The 16,252-nt window shown below is 41.3% G+C and overlaps 1 protein-coding gene across 3 annotated transcripts in view; it reads left to right on the forward strand.

Annotated features, from left to right (window-relative positions):
- CDC25A (cell division cycle 25A) overlaps positions 1 to 16,252 on the forward strand; it is a 37,575-nt gene that overhangs the window by 5,845 nt on the left and 15,478 nt on the right. For 2 of the 3 annotated variants that reach the window (XM_039368779.1, XM_039368781.1), the window contains exons 3-8: positions 398 to 449; positions 5,793 to 5,829; positions 7,702 to 7,803; positions 8,715 to 8,834; positions 12,127 to 12,261; positions 13,393 to 13,470. In XM_039368779.1, coding sequence (XP_039224713.1) covers positions 398 to 449; positions 5,793 to 5,829; positions 7,702 to 7,803; positions 8,715 to 8,834; positions 12,127 to 12,261; positions 13,393 to 13,470 — 524 coding nt within the window. The remainder of the gene's footprint in view (positions 1 to 397; positions 450 to 5,792; positions 5,830 to 7,701; positions 7,804 to 8,714; positions 8,835 to 12,126; positions 12,262 to 13,392; positions 13,471 to 16,252) is intronic. The other variant, XM_039368780.1, reaches the window with a different exon arrangement.

The raw sequence follows: 16,252 nt of genomic DNA on the forward strand, positions 1-16,252 counted from the left end.
TACTCAACCGATCGTAAGTCGAGGACTACTCCACTGGTGCAGCACCGTTTGCAGAATGGGACTTTTGGCAGGCTCAGCAGGGCAGAGACAGCCTGGACAATTCCTATTGGCTTTGGAAAGCCAATAGAATTAGACTCTATTCAAGAGAGTCTCTTCCATTGGCTTTCAAAAGCCAATGGAATAAAAGGGAGTAGCACAGCTAAGGAAAAGGGGGAAAAAAATGGCGGACTGCGTTGTTTGGCGACCCCCGTGAAATGGTCGTTCGACCCCAAATGGGGTCCCGACCCACAGGTGGAGAACCACTGATTTATTCCCTTCCTCTGCTGTCCTCCAATAGCCGTACCATGCAAAGCCAGATACTTTTTATTGATTGATTTTGTTCTTTCGCCTCCCGCAGGCTGCTGCATGGATTCCCCCGTCCTGCTCGGCCCGAACGACTTCGAAGAAAGGTAGGCGATTAAAAAAAAAAAGATGCCGGCGGGGTCTTAAAGGCGGAAATAATTGCAGCCTTTCCAAAACCGCCTGGTCTGGTCAGCCCAAAGGTGTGATATGAACGACTCGGGCTAGCCAATTGTTCCGTTTCGGGGAGAAGATCCGCCTCGTTTTGTTGATTTGATTTAATCGCTGCGCTGAAGGATTAAAATTGGTCAGCCCGTTTTTATTATTATTATTACTTTTGGATCATCGCAGTCAGCCAGATGTTCAGACTGGATTTGGCCTTTTGTCTACCTATTGAGTCCTTACCCAGGACCTGGGATAGGCAGATATTATTATTATTATTATTATTATTATTATTATTATTATTATTATTATTATTATTATTATGGATCATCGCACAGTCAGCCAGATGTTCAGACTGGATTTGGCATTTTGTCTACCTATCGAGTCCTTACCCAGGACCTGGGATAGGCAGATGTGGATGTTTGATGGTATTACTGATATCGTCGCAGGATGGAAGCAGTTCCTAGTAAGGCCGCCTTTTGCAATTGACTAATAGCGAATTTGTCAATGCCGATGATGGTGTTCAAGTGGTGCTCCAGTTGTTTTGGGATTGCACCCAAGGTGCCTATGACTATTGGTACTACCCTTGCTTGCCTTTGCCACAGTCTTTCTATTTCTATGTGTAGGTCTTTGTATTTTGTGATCTTCTCCAGTTCTTTCTCTTCTATTCTGCTATCTCCAGGCATGCCACGTCCACTCTCCAGACTTTTTTGTCTTTCTTATCGACAATTGTTAAGTCTGGGGTGTTTTGTTGTTGTTGTTGTTGTTGTTATTATTTGGGGAAATTGATTTCCTGCAAGAAGAAGAAAAAAGCCTCCGAAAGCGAGAAAGAGGGGGGCACCTTTGCCCCACCCCTCTCCTGCAGACAGACACACTGAATTAAACCTTTTTTCAGAAAGAATATTTAAATGAAAAGCAAACACAGCAGCGGCCCCAAATTGTGGGAAGTTTTTGGGGAAAATGTGCAGTTAAAAAGGCCACCTTGGCTGAAGCTTCCATCCATTTTTCTTCTAATTTCTTTACAGCTGTAGCCCCCTTTTGCTGAATAAATACTATTTCACATCGCTTTCTGGGCGACCGGTCAACTCTTTGCACCCTGACTTTAATTTGATTACCTTTTACACGCTCAAAACACACACACAAAAAAACCCACAACCAAGACTTGATAGCCATCCCATAACACACCGACAAATGTCCTCTTCTCAGCTTCAATACGTGAACATCGATAACTGGATCCGACCGCGATCTGATTGGCTCGTTGGCCGAACAAGATGACCCCCCCCCCCGATTGGCTCTCTAAACACTCACAAATCAGATGAAGGGAAGCAACCTGACATCAACCTAAGCAAGTTGTGCTTCCTTTTTCTGCTTATTTGGCTATAACTCTCCGCAGAATACAGTACAGATGATTGAACAGACTTCGTGGCATTACGTTCTCGATTCAATTACCTTTCCATTGATTAAATTAGCTTTTCATAGAATGCAGTACAGATAATTGAACAGTCTTTGTGGCGTTACGTTCTTGATTCAATTTCCATTGATTCAATTAGCTGTGAATGCAGAACAGCTAATTGAACAAACCTTGCTGCATTACATTCTCGATTCAATTATCTTTCCATTGATTACCGTATATTCCGGCGTATAGGGCAACCCGGCGTATAAGATGACGCCGAGTTGCAAGACGATCAACGCTGAATCGCATGCCTAGAAAGTCGTCTTATACGCCGGAAACTACCTTATTTCCGGCGTATAAGACGATCAACGCTGAGTCGCATGCCTAGAAAGTCGTCTTATACGCCGGAAACTACCTTATTTCCGGCGTATAAGACGACTCGGCGTATCAGACGACCCCCGAGTTTGGAGGCTGTTTCGACGCTCTCAAAAGTCGTCTTATACGCCGGAATATACAGTAAATTAACTTCACAGAATGCAGTACAGATAACTGAACAGACTTTGTGGCATTACATGCCTGATTCAATTACCGTATTTTCTGGCGTATAAGACGACTTTCTAAACCAGCGGTTCTCAAACCTGTGGGTCGGGACCCCATTTGGGGTTGAACGACCATTTCACGGGGGTCGCCAAACAACGCAGTCCGCCGTTTCCCCCCCCCTTTTCCTTAGCTGTGCTCCTCCCTTTTATTCTATTGGCTTTTGAAAGCCAATAGAAGAGACTCTCTTGAATAGAGTCTAATTCTATTGGCTTTCCAAAGCCAATAGTAATTGTCCAGGCTGTCTCTGCCCTGCTGAGCCCGCCAAAAGTCCCATTCTGCAAACGGTGCTGCACCCGTTGAGTAGTCCTCGACTTACGACCGGTTGAGTAGTCCTCGACTTACGACCGGTTGGGGGGGGTCGCGGCATTAAAAAGGTTGAGAACCGTTCTAAAGAAGAATAAGGGGGAAAAATGTAAATAATAGAAGATTACCGTTACGAAATCGCTGTTTAAAAAAAAGGGAGGAGTATACATTGTGTTGTGTGTGTTATGTTTAGTTTTGTTTTGTTGGTTTAAAAAATAAAAAATTTAAATAAGAAAAAAAAAAGCTGCTTCTTTCGGGAAATTAACCCTTAGGAACGATGCGCTGCTACTCGTTAGGGTGATTATTATAATTCCTCTTATTCGATCCAAATTTATACAGAAATTTGAAGTTTTTTTCTCCCCCCCCCCCAATCCCTTTTAGGACATTGGATAAACCAACTGTTAGGGTGAATATTATAATTGCTGGTACTCGGTCCAAATTTATATTGAAATTTCAAGTTTTTTTCCCACCCTTTCAGGACATTGGATAAACTACCATTAAGTGGCGGCGGAAGATTGTAGGTCTGGAAAGGTTTGGAGGCCAAACCGAATAATGTCATTTATCATTATATCGGCTTGACTCATGTAATTACAGTAGTGGCCCAAATTGTGGAAACCTTTTGGGGAAAGTGTATTTTTGAGGTTTGAGGGCTAATAACACCCCTTTTTGGGGGGGGGGGACAGCACCATCAAATTATATATCAAGGGAAAGATAATTGAATCAAGAAGAACAAGTAAAAGAAACAATGATAGTATGGGCAAAGAACTTTGGACATTCTATAAACTTAGAAGATTGGCAAAGCATAGATAGATAGATAGATAGATAGATAGATAGATAGATAGATAGATAGATAGATAGATAGATAGATAGAGGAAGAGAGAGAGAGAGAGAGAGAGATACATACATACATACATACATACATACATACATACATACATAGATGGATAGATGATAGATAGATGATAGATCAGTGGTTCTAAACCTTTTTAATGCCGCGACCCCCCAACCGGTCGTAAGTCGAGGACTACTCAACTGGTGCAGCACCGTTTGCAGACTGGGACTTTTAGCGGGCTCAGCAGGGCAGAGACAGCCTGGACAATTCCTATTGGCTTTTGAAAGCCAATAGAATGAGACTCTATTCAAGAGAGTCTATTCTATTGGCTTTCAAAAGCCAATATAATAAAAGGGAGTAGCACAGCTAAGGAAAAGGGGGGGAAAAATGGCGGACTGCGTTGTTTGGCGACCCCCGTGAAATGGTCGTTTGACCCCAAATGGGGTCCCGACCCACAGGTGGAGAACCGCTGCTTTAGAATATTTGTCCTTATTGCCCCGTTGTTTCTTATTTGCAGTTTTCTTCCTTCATACTATACTTCATACTAAGAATAATACATATCATAATACATATTATTATTATTATACATTAGACGAGGTTGTGAAAGACACAATGATTAGATGGGCAAATTTTTTTTTGATATAATATAGAATTGGAGAAATGGGGAAAAATATGGGAAATAAACATAAAATTGACTACGTCGGCGGCATTCAAGGAAAACCAGTTGAAGATGTTTTACAAGTGGCACCTTCCACCAGCAATTCTTGCCAAGATGCTCCAGAACAATTCGCCAACATGTTAGAAATGTAAAAAAAAAAAAAAGTACATGGGACATATTACCATTTACGATGGACGTGCCCAGTTGCGAAAAAAATTACTGGACTAAAATGAGAAGATGGATCGAAGAAATAACAGATCAACCCGTAGACTGGAAACCAGAGATCTCCTTGCTGGGTATTTTAAACAGAAAATATAGTAAAAGAAATACGGTACTTAATTCTACATATAACAACGGCAGCAAGAATAGCATACGCACAGTGCTGGAAAAAGGAGAATATACCCTCAGAGGAAGAAGTGATAAGAAAAATCCTGGACTGCTGAGATGGACAAATTAACCAAAGAGATAAAAGAAAAGGAAGACACAGAGTACTGTCTAATATGGAACAAGTGGTATGACTGGTTGGAGACTAGCAATAATAAGAGGAGAATAAATGTGGAAAGGTCAAAAGTGGAAAAATGTGTGTATAAAGCTTTTTTTTTTTAATTCCCTTCTGTTATTTTTATTTTATTTTATTTTTTGCAAACAACTCCAATTGGCGAGCACACCTAAGATTTCTTCTTATAAATTCCTTCTTATAAGGTCTTTTTGTTGGGTATTTTAAATAGAAAATATGGTAAAGAAATATGGTACTTAATTTTACATATAATAACGGCGGCAAGAAGAGCATACGCACAGTGCTGGAAAAATGAGAATATACCATCAGAGGAAGAAGTAATAAGAAAAATCCAGAGGAAGAAGTAATAAGAAAAATACACCATCAGAGGAAGAAGTAATAAGAAAAATAAGAAAAAAAAAATAACAAAAGAGATAAAAGAAAAGGAAGACACAGAGTATTATGTAGTATGGAACAAGGTGTATGTCTGGTTGGAGACTAGAAATAATAGAGGAGAATAAATATGGACAGGTCAAAAGTGAAAATATGTGTATAATAATGTATAATAATAAATATGAATTATTCTTGGTAAGAAGTAGAACATGAAGGAAGAAAAATGTAAATAAGAAATAACGCGGCTATAAGGACAAATATTCTAAAGAAGAATAAGGGGGGAAATGTGAATATTAGATTACCGTTACGTAATTGCTGTAAAAAAAAAGGAGTATATATTGTGTGTGTATGTGTGTTATGTTTTGTTTTGTTCTGTTTTGTCTTAGTTAAAAATAAAAATAAAAAAATAAAAAAATTCCTTCTTATCAATGACATAACTCGCTTTCCCATTCTCCTTAAACGTGGAGAAGTCTGGCATCGACGGGAACCTGGCTCAGATTTTCTTTTGATTCGCGTGACAATTAGAAGTAAAATCAGAAGTAAATTAACGCCCCCGGTTTGGCTTGGGTTTCATTTTTTTTTTTAAAAAAAAAGTTCCTCTGTTTTTCTCTTGCAGCTTTCGCCTCCCCATCAGAAGGATGTACTCGCTGCCGGTACGTTCAGCCAGCCGAGGAAGCAGAGTCTCTTTGGGTCTTGAGGACTTGTGCCTTGTTTTCTGAATGGGATTTTCTTGCAACGGCGCTCGCTGGGGCGCCCGGGTTTTACGGGACGTGGCGGAGAAGGGGGCGGAAAATAAAGGGGGTCTGGTGCATTTTAGAGGCCCGGGGGGGGGGGCAGGGAGAATGGCTGGAAAAAGAGTTGGTTCAGAAGGGCAAGAGTCGGAAGGGACCTCAGAGGTCATCTAGTCCAGCCCCCTGCTCAAGCGGGAGACCCTTACAGAATCACAGCAAAGAGCTGGAAGAGACCTCGGAGGTCATCTAGTCCAGCCCCCTGCTCAAGCAGGAGATTCTTACAGAATCATAGAATAACGGAAGGGATCTCGGAGGTCATCTAGTCCAGCCCCCTGCTCAAGCAGGAGACCCTGACAGAATCAGAGAAGGACAGAGTTAGAAGGAAGCCTGGAGGTCATCTAGTCCAGCCCCCCGCTCAAGCAGGAGACCTTTACAGAATCACAACAAAGAGTTGGAAGAGACCTCGGAGGTCATCTAGTCCAACCCCCTGCTCAAGCAGGAGATTTTTACAGAATCATAGAATAACGGAAGGGACCTCGGAGGTCATCTAGTCCAGCCCCCTGCTCAAGCAGGAAACCTTTACAGAATCATAGAATGACAGAGCTGGAAGGGACCTCAGAGGTCTTCTAGTCCAGCCCCCTGCTTAAGCAGGAGACCCTTACCAAAATGATCGAAGGACAGAGTCGGAAGGGGCCTCGGAGGTCATCTAGTCCAGCCCCCCTGCTCAAGCAGGAGGCTCTGACCGAATTACAGAATAAGAGCGTGGGACGGCACCTCGGAGGTCATTTAGTCCAGCCCCTTACTCAAGCAGGAGACCCCTTCCTCCTCCTCAACTGAATATCAGAGTTGGAAGGGACCCTGGAGGTCTTCTAGTCCAACCCCCTGCTGAAGCAGGAGACCCTAAGAATAATAGAATAACAGAGTAGGAAAGGACCTGGGAGGTCATCTAGTCCAGCTCCCTGCTCAAGCAGGAGACCCTTACAGAATCAGAAAAGGACAGAGCTGGAAGGGACCTTTAAGGGCATCTAGTCCAGCCCCCTGCTCAAGCGGGAGACCCTTGCAGAATCACAGCAAAGAGTTGGAAGAGACCTTGGAGGTCATCGAGTCCAGCCCTCTGCTCAAGCAGGAGATTCTTACAGAATCATAGAATAACGGAAGGGACCTTGGAGGTCATCTAGTCCAGCCCCCTGCTCAAGCAGGAAACCTTTACAGAATCATAGAATGACAGAGCTGGAAGGGACCTCAGAGGTCTTCTAGTCCAGCCCCCTGCTTAAGCAGGAGACCCTTACCAAAATGATCGAAGGACAGAGTCGGAAGGGGCCTCGGAGGTCATCTAGTCCAGCCCCCCTGCTCAAGCAGGAGGCTCTGACCGAATTACAGAATAAGAGCGTGGGACGGGACCTCGGAGGTCATCCAGTCCAGCCCCCCCTGCTGAAGCAGGAGACCCTAAGAATAATAAAATAACAGAGCCAGAAGGGACCTCGGAGGTCATCTAGTCCAGCCCCCTGCTCAGGCCGGGGCCTCGTTTCAGACACGCAGTGTACTTCTACAATTTCAAAACACGAAAGCTCTCTGATCCGTCTTAGGATTCCTCCGTCTGTCAGCCTCCCGCCTTCATTCATTCAAACCTGTTTTAATCTGTCTTTTCTTGCTGGCCTTTTTTGGGGGGGGGGGTTTGCCTTTTAAATAGAACGCTTCTACCCCCCCCCCCCCGCGTGACTCTGGGATGGCTTTTTATTCCCCCCCCCTAATTTTTATTATTATGGGTCTTTTGTTTTTCTTTTTTTAAAAAAGCACGGTCTTCTGGGCTGCAGCCCTGCCTTGAAAGGAATCCCGTCGGCTCGCCCGGACGATGACGTCGTCCGAGCTCTCGGTCCCGAAGAGAACAAAGAGAACGTGAGTTTTTTGTTGTTGTTGTTGTTGTTTTTTGGCTTGTCGAGAGAAAATGTCCCAATGGGTGAGGAGAGGAGCGGGAGGCCATCGAATGACGGAGTCGGGAGGGACCCTGGAGGCCATCCAGTCCAACCCCCTGCTCGAGCAGGAGAGCCTTACAGAATCAGAATAACAAGAGTCGGAGGGGATCTTGGAGGCCATCCAGTCCAACCCCCTGCTCGAGCAGCAGAGCCTTACAGAATCGTAGAACAACAAAGATGGAAGGGACCTTAGAGGTCCTCTAATCCAGCCCCCTGCTCAAACAGGAGACCCTTACAGAATCACAGAATTAGAGTGGGAAGGGACGCTGGAGGTCATCCAGTCCAACCCCCTGCTCGAGCAGGAGACCTTTACAGAATCATGGAATAACTGTCAGAAGGGACCCTGGAGGTCATCTAGTCCAACCCCCTGCTCAAGCAACAGACCCTTAGAGAATCATAGAACGAAGTTAGAAGGGACCCTGAAGGTCATCTCGTCCCACCCCCTGCTCAAGCAGGAGACCTTTACAGAATCATAGAATGACAAGAGTTGGAAGGGACCTTCGAGGTCATCTAGTCCAACCCCCTGCTTGAGCAGGAGACCCTTACAGAATCACAGAAGGACGAAGTTGGACGGGACCCCTGAAGGTCATCTAGTCCAACCCCCTACTTAAGCAGGAGACCCTTACAGACTCATAGAGTAGCAGAAGTGGAAGGGACCTCGGAGGTCATCCAGTCCCGCCCCCTGCTCAGGCAGGACAAAGGATTGTCCAACCTCTTCTTCAAAACCTCCAGTGTGGGCGCATTCACCACTTCTGGAGGAGGACGGACACGCAGGTGCATTATGTTAAAAAAAAAAAAAAGAGAGCATTGTGTCCCTTTTTTTCCCCCCTCCAGGAGCACTTTGAGTTCAAGAAGCCAACCAGACCCGCCTCTCGTGGCTCCCTGCACCTTTCCTCTCTCGACGACGAAAAGGAGGCTTCGGAAGCGAGGCGGGACTCGAACCCAGTACGAATGGTATTTATCGAGAGAATGTCCGGCCTGGCTGGAAACAGAAAGATGGACTCTTAGGCCAGTAGTGCGTGTGTGTGTGCGTGTGTGTGTGGTGGAGGAATGTTAACTACAGGTAGTCTTTGACTTACAACCCTTCCTTTTTCTTTCTTTCGTTCTTTCATTCTTTTCCTTCCCTCTCCCTCCTTCCTTCCTTCCCTTCTTTCCTTTCTTCCCTCCCTCCCTCCTTTTCTTCCTTCATTTCCTTCCTACCACCCTCTCTTTCCTTTTCCTTTTTTCTCTCCCTCCCTCCCTCCCTCCCTCCCTTCCTCTCTTTCTTTCTTTCTTTCTTTCTTTCTTTCTTTCTTTCTTTCTTTCTTTCTTTCTTTCTTTCTTTTCCTTTCTTCCCTCTCCCTCCTTCCTTCCCTTCTTTCCTTCCCTCCCTCCCTCCTTTTCTTCCTTCATTTCCTTCCTCCCTCCCACCCTCTCCTTCCTTTTCTTTTTTCCCTCCCTGTCTCCTTTTTTCTCTTTCTTTCTTTCTTTCTTTCTTTCTTTCTTTCTTTCTTTCTTTCTTTCTTTCTTTCTTTCTCTCTTTTTCTTTCTTTCTTTCTTTTTCTTTCTTTTTCTTTCTTTCCCTCCCATACTCTTTCTCTCTTTTTCATTCCTTTTTTCCCCTCCCTCCCTGTCTCTTTCCTTCCTTCATTACCTCTTTCTTTCTTCCTTTCTTTCTTTCTTTTCCTTTCTTCCCTCCCTCCTTCTCTTCCTTCATTTCCTTCCTCCCTCCCACCCACCCTCTCTCCTTCCTTCCTTTCCTTTTTTTCCCTCCCTCCCTGTCTCTCTCTCTCTCTTTCTTTCTTTCTTTCTTTCTTTCTTTCTTTCTTTCTTTATTTATTTCTTTCTTTCTTTCTTTTTTCTTTCTTTTCCCAATTCACATTCTGGGCAACCCAACATACATTTATGACGGTTTGCAGCGTTTCACCCCCCACCCCAGCACGGTCTTGCTATCAGAATTCAGATGCTCGGCGACTGACTCATATTTATGACGGTCACGGTATCCCCGGGGTCACGTGATGCAAATTCAGACGCCTGGTGACCGACTCGTATTTATGACGGTCGCAGCGTCCCTGGGGTCACCCGATCCCCTTTTGCGACCTGATGACCAAAGCCGAGCGGGGGGAAGCCAGAGTCATGTGGCCACTGTGTTCCTCGCTTAACGACCGCAGTTGATGGCTTGACTGCAGTAGCAAGAAAGGTCAAACGGGAGAGAAGTCACTGAGCAACTGTCTGACTTAGCAATGTACGTTTTGGACGCGATTATGCTCGTGAGTCGAGAACTGCCTGTATAGCTCCTGCAGTTAGAGTAGGATAGAATAAGAATAGAATAACAATAAGAATAGGATAGAACAGAACAGAATAGAATAAGAAGAATAAGAATAAGAATACAATAAGAATAGAATAGAATAAGAAATGGAATAGAATAGAAGATAGAGAATACAATAGAGTTAGAATAGAATATATAGAACAGAGTATAGAAGAGAAGAGAGAATAGAAGAGAATAGAAGAATATAGAATATAGAATAGAAGAGAGAATAAGAAATGGAATAAGAAATGGAATAGAACAGAATATATAGAATAGAGAATAGAATAGAGAATAGATGATAGAGAATAGAAGAGAAGAGAATAAGATTAGAATAAGAAATAGAATAGAATATAAAGAATAGATAATAGAGAATAGAATAGAAGAGAATAGAGAATATAGAATAGAAGAGAGAATACAATAAGATTAGAATAAGAAATGGAATAAAATAGAATATAGAGAATAGAATAGATAATAGAAGAGAGAATAGAATAGAATATAGAAATTATAAGAGAATAGAATAGAGAATATAGGAGAGAGAATATAATAGAATAAGAAATGGAATAGAATATATAGAATAGAGAATAGAATAGATAATAGATGATAGAGAATAGAATAGAAGATATAGAAGAGAATAGAAGAGAAAAGAGAATAGAGATTAGAATAAGAAATAGAATAGAATATATAGAATGGAAAATAGAATAGGTAATAGATAATAGAAGAGAGAATAGAAGAATAGAGAATATAGAATAGAAAATAGAATAGAATAAGATTAGAATAAGAACTGGAATAGAATAGAATATATAGAATACAGAATAGAATAGAAGATAGAGAATAGAAGAGAGAACAGAATAAGATTAGAATAAGAAATAGAATAGAATATATAGAATAGAGAATAGAATAGGTAATAGATAAGAGAAGAGAAGAGAGAATAGAGAATATAGAAGAGAATAGAATAAGAAATGGAATAGAATAGAATATATAGAGAATAGAATAGATAATAGAAGAGAGAATAGAATAGAATATAGCAATTAGAAGAGAGAATAGAAGAGAATAGAGAATATAGAATAGAAGAGAGAATATGATAAGATTAGAATAAGAAATGGAATAGAATAGAATATATAGAATAGAGACTAGAAGAGAGAATGGATAATAGAAGAGAGAATAGACTAGAATATATAGAATATAATATAGGTTGCTTTAAGATTTCCACTCCCAGAATCCCCCAGCCGACCTGCTTCAAGAGGGGGAGCACTTCCACTCCCAGAATTATTTAGTTAGTAACATGGTTGTTAAGTGAATCCAGCTGCCACGTTGACTTTGCTGGTCAGAAGGTTGACGCTACGACGGTCATCAATGCGGGTCAGTTTCCCAGCATCTGAATTTCGAACCTGTGACCTGGGTGATGCTACAAACGGTCCTAAGTGTGAAAAATAGCCCTAAGTCCCGTTTTTTTTCTGTGCCATTGTAACTTGGAACAGTCACTAAACGGACTGTCGTTAAGTCTAGGCCAGTGGTTCTCCATCTGTGGGTCGGGACCCCATTTGGGGTCGAACGACCATTTCACGGGGGTCGCCAAACAACGCCGTCCGCCATTTTTTCCCCCTTTTCCTTAGCTGTGCTCCTCCCTTTTATTCTGTTGGCTTTGGAAAGCCAATCGAAGAGACTCTCTTGAATAGAGTCTAATTCTGTTGGCTTTCAAAAGCCAATAGGAATTGTCCAGGCTGTCTCTGCCCTGCCGAGCCCGCCAAAAGTCCCATTCTGCAAACGGCGCTGCACCGGTTGAGTAGTCCTCGACTTACGACCGGTTGAGTAGTCCTCGACTTACGACCGGTGGGGGGGGTCGCGGCATTAAAAAGGTTGAGAACCCCTGGTCTAGGACAACCCAGATGAATTTTCAAGTTTGTGTCAAGCCATGAAAATAATTGGCTCTTTTGTCCATGAAAGTATCCTTTCCTTTAGATCTCCAGGGGTCCAAATATGAGAAACGATCCCGGAACGGTCAGCCCTGCATTCCCGCGTCGGCCGTCCCGGAAAATCTCGGAAAGCGAAGAGGACGATGGCTTTTTAGAGATGATGAAGGGCCTGGAGGGCGCTGTAAGTTCATGCTGGTTTAGTCCTTGCTCGTTAACAATAACAGGGCCAGCTTCTTCCAAAGGGGAGAGTCCACCACAATTGGATTCCCGTTCTGCAGCCTGGGCGACATAATGTAGGTTTTGAATTTATTTTTTTTTCCTAAACAAACCAAGAAAGACTATTTAAAAAACAGACAAACAAAAAAACAACAGAAAGAGCAAAAACATTTGCAGAGGACACCAAGCTGGCAGGAGTAGCCAACCAACTCATGATCCAAAAAGATCTTGACCAACTCAAACAAAGAGTTTGAATTTATTTTATTTTTTGTTTTATTTATTTATTTTTATTTATTTTTTATTTATTTTCTGTTATTTTATTTATTACTTTATTTTATACTTAGTTTTATTTTTTGTTTTATTTTTTATTTTTATTTATTTTGTTTATTTTTATTTATTTTTTATTTATTTCGTTTTTTATTTATTTTATTAATTTTATTTATTATTTTATTATATTTATTTATTACTTTATTTTATTTATTTTATTTTGTTTATTTTTATTTATTTATTTACTTATTTATTTTTTATTTTATTTTTATTTCGTTTATTTTGATTTATATTTTTTATTTCTTTTATTTTTTATTTTAATTTACTACTTTATTTTCTTTATTTTTAATTTATTATTTATTTTGTTTATTTTTATTTACTTTTTATTTATTTTTATGATTTTATTTATTTTACTTATGTTTTATTTTATTATTTTTAATTTTATTTCACTTTTTCTTATTTTGTGTATTTTTATTTATTTTTTATTGTATTGTATTTTTTCATTTTAATTTATTACTTTATTTTAATTTTTATTGCTTTATTTTAATTTTTTATTTTATTTATTTTGTTTATTTTTATTTATTCTTTATTTTATTTTATTAATTTTTTATTTTATTTCCCTTATTTATTTTTTCTTTTACTTTATTATTTTTTATTTTATTTTATTATTTTATTTTTTGGGGCACCGCCCGCGGATCTTCTCGGTTCTCCCACCAGAAAAACGAGCACCGCGGAACTGCATCATGTCAATGTCATAATTTCCTGCTGTCTTTTTTTTTTTCTTTTTTCCTGCCTATAACTTGAGGGCTTTTTTTTTTTTTGTCTCCAGAACGATGACGAGATGCCGTCGGACATGTCGAGCCTCTGGACCGCCCCACTGGTGGTCTCTAAGGGAGAAGAGCTGCCGGTAAGCTCGATTTAGCAAATTCCCTCCTTCTTTCCTTCCTTCCTCCCTCCCTCCCTCCCTCCCTCCCTCTCTCTCTCTCTTTCTCTCTCTCTCTTTCTTTCTTTCTTTCTTTCTTTCTTTCTTTTTCTTCCTACCTCCCTTCTTCTCTTTATTTCTCCCTCTCTTTTTCTTTCTTCCTCCCTCCCTCTTTCTTTCTTTCTTTCTCCCTCTCTTTCTTTTTCTTTCTTCCTACCTTCCTCTCTCTCTCTTTCTTTCTTTCTTTCTTTCTTTCTTTCTTTCTTTCTTTCTTTCTTCCTTCCTTCCTTCCTTCCTTCCTTCCTCCCTCCCTCCCTCTCTCTCTTTCTCCCTCCCTTTCTTTCTTTCTTCCTCCCTCCCTCTCTCTTTCTTTCTTTCTTTCTTTCTTCCTTCCTTCCTTCCTTCCTTTCCTCCCTTCCTCTCTCTCTCTTTCTTCCTCCCTCCCTCTCTTTCTTTCTTTCTCCCTCCCTTTCTTTCTTTCTTCCTCCCTCCCTCTCTCTCTCTTTCTTTCTTTCTCCCTCTTTCTTTCTTTCTTTCTTTCTTTCTTTCTTTCTTTCTTTCTTTCTTCCTTTCCTCCCTTCCTCTCTCTCTCTCTCTTTCTTTCTTTCTTCCTCCCTCCCTCCCTCCCTTCCTCTTCCTTCCTTCCTTCCTTCCTTCCTTTCTTTCTTTCTTTCTTTCTTCCTTCCTCCCTCCCTCCCTCTCTTTCTTTCTTTCTCCCTCCCTTTCTTTCTTTCTTTCTTTCTTTCTTTCTCCCTCTCTTTCTTTTTCTTTCTTCCTCCCTCCCTCCCTCTCTTTCTTTCTCCCTCTCTTTCTTGTTCTTTCTTCCTCCTTTTCTTTCTTTCTTTCTTTCTTTCTTTCTTTCTTTCTTTCTTTCTTTCTCCCTCCCTCCCTCCCTCCATCTCTTTCTTTCTCCCTCTCTTTTTCTTTCTTCCTCCCTCCCTCCCTTCCTCCCTCTTTCTTTCTTTCTTTCTTTCTTTCTTTCTTTCTTTCTCCCTCCCTCCCTCCCTCCCTCCCTCCCTCCCTCCCTCTTTCCCTCCCTCGGTGCTGAGTGACTGTGGCTGCTTTCCAGCAAGCAGACGTCTTGCTCCACAAACTAGGTAACGTCATCAGCGCAGGACGGAGAAGGAGAACTGAGTAAAGGAGGAGCGGGAGCGGGATATAACTGCAGGAGCCAGATTAGGACGGACCGGACTCCTCCTCTTCCTGGGCTCGTCGTAAGCCCACGAAGGAGCCTTCGCCAAAGGAGAGGAGGAGCGGGGTCTTTGGGCTACTTCCATCTGGGAGGGGGGCGGCGTACGGAGGAGAACTCGCTGGGACAGGCGGCTTTTTTTCAGCAAAAAGTCTTCCACGTCGTGGGGTCCCTTGGCTTCTGGCTCGGGCAAGGGGGTAGGACTAGATGACCTACAAGGTCCCTTCCAACTCTGTTCTATTGTATTCTATTTTCTATCCTATATTCTATTGTATTCTATTTTCTATCCTATTTTCTATTCTATTGTATTCTATATTCTATTCTAATTTCTATATGCTATTCTATCCTATTCTAATTTCTATATTCTATTCTAATTTCTATTTGTTGTTGTTGTTAATTGCGAAGTCGTGTCCGACCCATCGCGACCCCATGGACAACGTTCCTCCAGGTCTTCCTGTCCTCTACCATCTTCTGGAGTCCATTTAAGTTCACGCCTCCTGCTTCAGTGACTCCATCCAGCCACCTCCTTCTCTGTCGTCCCCTTCTTCTATTGCCCTCCATCTTTCCCAGCATTAGTCCCTTCTCCAGTGAGTCCTTCCTTCTCATTAGGTGGCCAAAGTATTGGAGTTTCAACTTCAGGATCTGGCCTTCTAAAGAGCAGTCGGGGTTGATCTCTTCTAGGACTGACCGGTTTGAACGCCTTGCAGTCCAAGGGACTCGCAGGAGTCTTCTCCAGCACCATAATTCAAAGGCCTCCATTCTTTGGCGCTCAGCCTTTCTTGTGGTCCAACTTTCACAGCCATACATTGCAACTGGGAAAACCATGGCCTGGACTATACGCACTTTTGTTGGCAGGGTGATGTCTCTGCTTTTTAGAATGCTGTCTAGATTTGCCATAGCTTTCCTCCCCAGGAGCAAGCGTCTTTTAATTTCTTGGCTGCAGTCCCCATCTGAGGTGATCTTAGAGCCCAGAAAAATAAAATCTGTCACTACCTCCATTTCTTCCCCATCTATTTGCCAGGAATTGAGAGGGCCGAATGCCATGATTTTGGTTTTCTTAATGTTGAGTTTCAAGCCTACTTTTGCACTCTCCTTCTTCACCCGCATCAAGAGGCTCTTTAGTTCCTCTTCACTTTCTGCCATTAGAGTGGTGGTATCTGCATATCTTGTTGATATTTCTATATTCTAATCTAATTTCTATATTCTATTCTATTCTAATTTCTATATGCTATTCTTTTCTAATTTCTATATTCTAATCTTTCTATATTCTAATCTAATTTCTATATTCTATTCTATTCTAATTTCTATACGCTATTCTATTTTAATTTATATTCTATTCAATTCTATTTTCTATATTCTAATCTAATTTCTATATTCTATTCTATTCTAATTTCTATATGCTATTCTTTTCTAATTTCTATATTCTAATCTAATTTCTATATTCTAATCTAATTTCTATATTCTAATCTAATTTCCATATTCTATTCTATTCTAATTTCTATATGCTATTCTTTTCTAATTTCTATATTCTAATCTTTCTATATTCTAATCTAATTTCTATATTCTATTCTATTCTAA

This window comes from Crotalus tigris, unplaced genomic scaffold (genome assembly GCF_016545835.1).
Source record: "Crotalus tigris isolate CLP2741 ecotype Arizona unplaced genomic scaffold, ASM1654583v1 scf7180000020932.1150333, whole genome shotgun sequence".
NCBI lineage: Eukaryota > Metazoa > Chordata > Lepidosauria > Squamata > Viperidae > Crotalus > Crotalus tigris.